Below are 2,500 nucleotides of genomic sequence, written 5' to 3'. Positions count from 1 at the left end.
TTTTTTTTTTTTTTTTTTTTTTTTACCAAAAATAATGATATTGTTTGATTTGGTTTGGTTAGGGGACCCATCATGCGTGTAAGGGTAATGTGGTCCATGGGGCGTGCAATGGTTCAGTTCAGGAAAACTTTAACTCATTTAATAATGAACAAGATCGACACTGAGTCAGGCCAATGAATCTGGGACTTAGTTTTGGACAAAGCCCGGTCCTGATAATTGGGACCCAGTGGGAAAACCTCCCACAACTCGACCACCAAGCCATACCATTCTTCCATCAACAACTTCAACAACTTCTACCTTACACACATGATGAGTCCCCGGGCAAACCGAACAATATCATTGTTTTTGGTAAAATATATCAATCATTTTGTTATTCTGTAAGCAGGGCTGTGAACGGTAAATATATGTATATATATATATATATATATATATATATATATATATATATATATATATATATATATATATATATATATATATATATATATATATATATACATATATATATACATATATATATATATATATATATATATATATATATATATATATATATATATATATATATATATATAATCATATGAATATACGTTACTTAAACTGCCATGTCACATATACATGCACATGAAAGTATAACAGTATGTACCTAGTAGGTGTATAGCGGCACAAACACGGATTTTCGTAAACTTATTTTTCTGTAATACTCGTTTTAGAAGAGATACACTCATGAAATTTGGGTTAAATGTACGTGCTTAAGACCTTCCTGATTCCAGAGTTTCATCTTCCTAGCCCTTTGTAAACTATGTATTTGGAGCGTTTAAAAGATAAAAATTAAATTTAGGCGCGTTGCCAAAATGCTCAGAAGTAACCTACCCCAAGAAACACGCACCTTTATAAAAGCTTTCGAACGAGTGGTCAACTATATCTCTATCTATTTCCGTTCTAGAGATATTTCGTTTCTAAATTTGTCGTACCCTTATATGTATGTATGTATGTGTGTATGTATATACGACCCAAGTATGGTCTGGTGGGACCCCCCTTGTATCTCGGCTTCTCTTGGGCCGATTCCAATGAAACTTGCTGCTCTAGAACCCTGGCTCGACTAGGTTCAGACCCCAAAGTTTCATGTTCCTACCTAGTAGTCTGGAACCCTTTTTTCTAGAACCCTCAAACCCTGCTAATTGGCCGTCTGCACTGGCCCCGGCTTCAGATGGAAGTTCTTGGATCTGACTTTTCGTAGGTTTTTGCTGTATGGCTATTATTTGGGAGTGGATACGAGGTAGTTTGAGTTATATATATATATATATATATATATATATATATATATATATATATATATATATATATATATATATATATATATATATTATATTTATATTTATATTTACATATATATATGTATGTATATATATATATATATATATATATATATATATATATATATATATATATATATATATATATATATATATGTATTTGCATGTATGTATTTATGTATGTATGTGTATATATACATATATATATATATATATATATATATATATATATATATACATATATATATATATACATATATATATATATATATATATATATATATATATATATGTATGTATGCATATCTATATTCTGTGTACGTGGGTGTGTGTGTGTATGAATATATATCTGCACATGATTTAGTGCAATCATTTTGAATCATAGTTGCTCTGGATCGTAAAAGACCATGAAAGCTCTGCCGTCCCTTTCAGCTGTAAAAACGCCGGCCAACTGATCAGGCCGGTCCCTCCGCCTCCCTTGGCGTTCCTTCCGCCAAAGGGAATGGACAGGTAAGTGGCTTTTCTCGCTTCTCCTGATCACCTGTCATCAGCCCGTGGCGACGCCCTCAATCACCGACTCCTCTGATGCACTGACACGGCTAATGACAGGAAATGAGTTAATCGCCGGTAATCAGCTCCTTATTAATTACGTTTCCAGCCCCTTAATTAGCTCCTGGCCGCCCGCCCGGCGCGCCTGCGCGCACCCCGACGTACCTATAAAACTCTTGGCCTCGAAGGGTCCTCACGCCGCAGCCATGGCGCCCTCTCGCTCTCGCCTCGCCGTGCCCCTGGCCCTCGCCGCCCTCGCCTTCGGCGCCGTCCTGCGGGCGTCGCTCGCGGCCGCCGCCTCGCCCTTCCTCCTGCCGGGGGAGCGCGAGCGGGAGCTGCACCTCCGCCTCGCGCAGGACGCCCACGTCGCCAAGCGGCTGGACAACCAGTTCCACATGGACATCCTGCGCTTCTACTCGGAGCGGGAGGTGCAGGAGGCCACCCAGGAGGAGTACACGTCCATCCCGCACCCGATCACCTACACCACGCAGCTGCTGCAGCAGGGCGTCAACTGCTCCAGCCTGCAGTCGGAGCTGCACGAGAACTACATCGACCCCGAGGTCCTGCTCTACCCCGAGTGGATCTACGAGTCCAAGCTCATCGGCGACTGCCCCACGCACTACAGGACGCGCGAG

At 40.2% G+C, this 2,500-nt stretch overlaps 1 protein-coding gene across 1 annotated transcript in view; it reads left to right on the top strand.

Annotated features, from left to right (window-relative positions):
* The window catches only part of LOC113807568 (uncharacterized), an 11,976-nt gene that overhangs the window by 8,917 nt on the left and 559 nt on the right, over positions 1 to 2,500 (top strand). Inside the window, exons 3-6 of the mRNA XM_070132426.1 lie at positions 228 to 348; positions 1,163 to 1,236; positions 1,749 to 1,826; positions 1,975 to 2,500. The exon at positions 1,975 to 2,500 is cut by the window's right edge and continues 559 nt beyond it. Of these exons, the coding sequence (XP_069988527.1) occupies positions 228 to 348; positions 1,163 to 1,236; positions 1,749 to 1,826; positions 1,975 to 2,500 (799 nt within the window). The remainder of the gene's footprint in view (positions 1 to 227; positions 349 to 1,162; positions 1,237 to 1,748; positions 1,827 to 1,974) is intronic.

Source organism: Penaeus vannamei, chromosome 17 (assembly GCF_042767895.1).
Source record: "Penaeus vannamei isolate JL-2024 chromosome 17, ASM4276789v1, whole genome shotgun sequence".
Taxonomy (NCBI): domain Eukaryota; kingdom Metazoa; phylum Arthropoda; class Malacostraca; order Decapoda; family Penaeidae; genus Penaeus; species Penaeus vannamei.
Note: the sequence above shows the minus strand (reverse complement) of the source record. Positions and strands in the feature narration are given on the sequence as shown.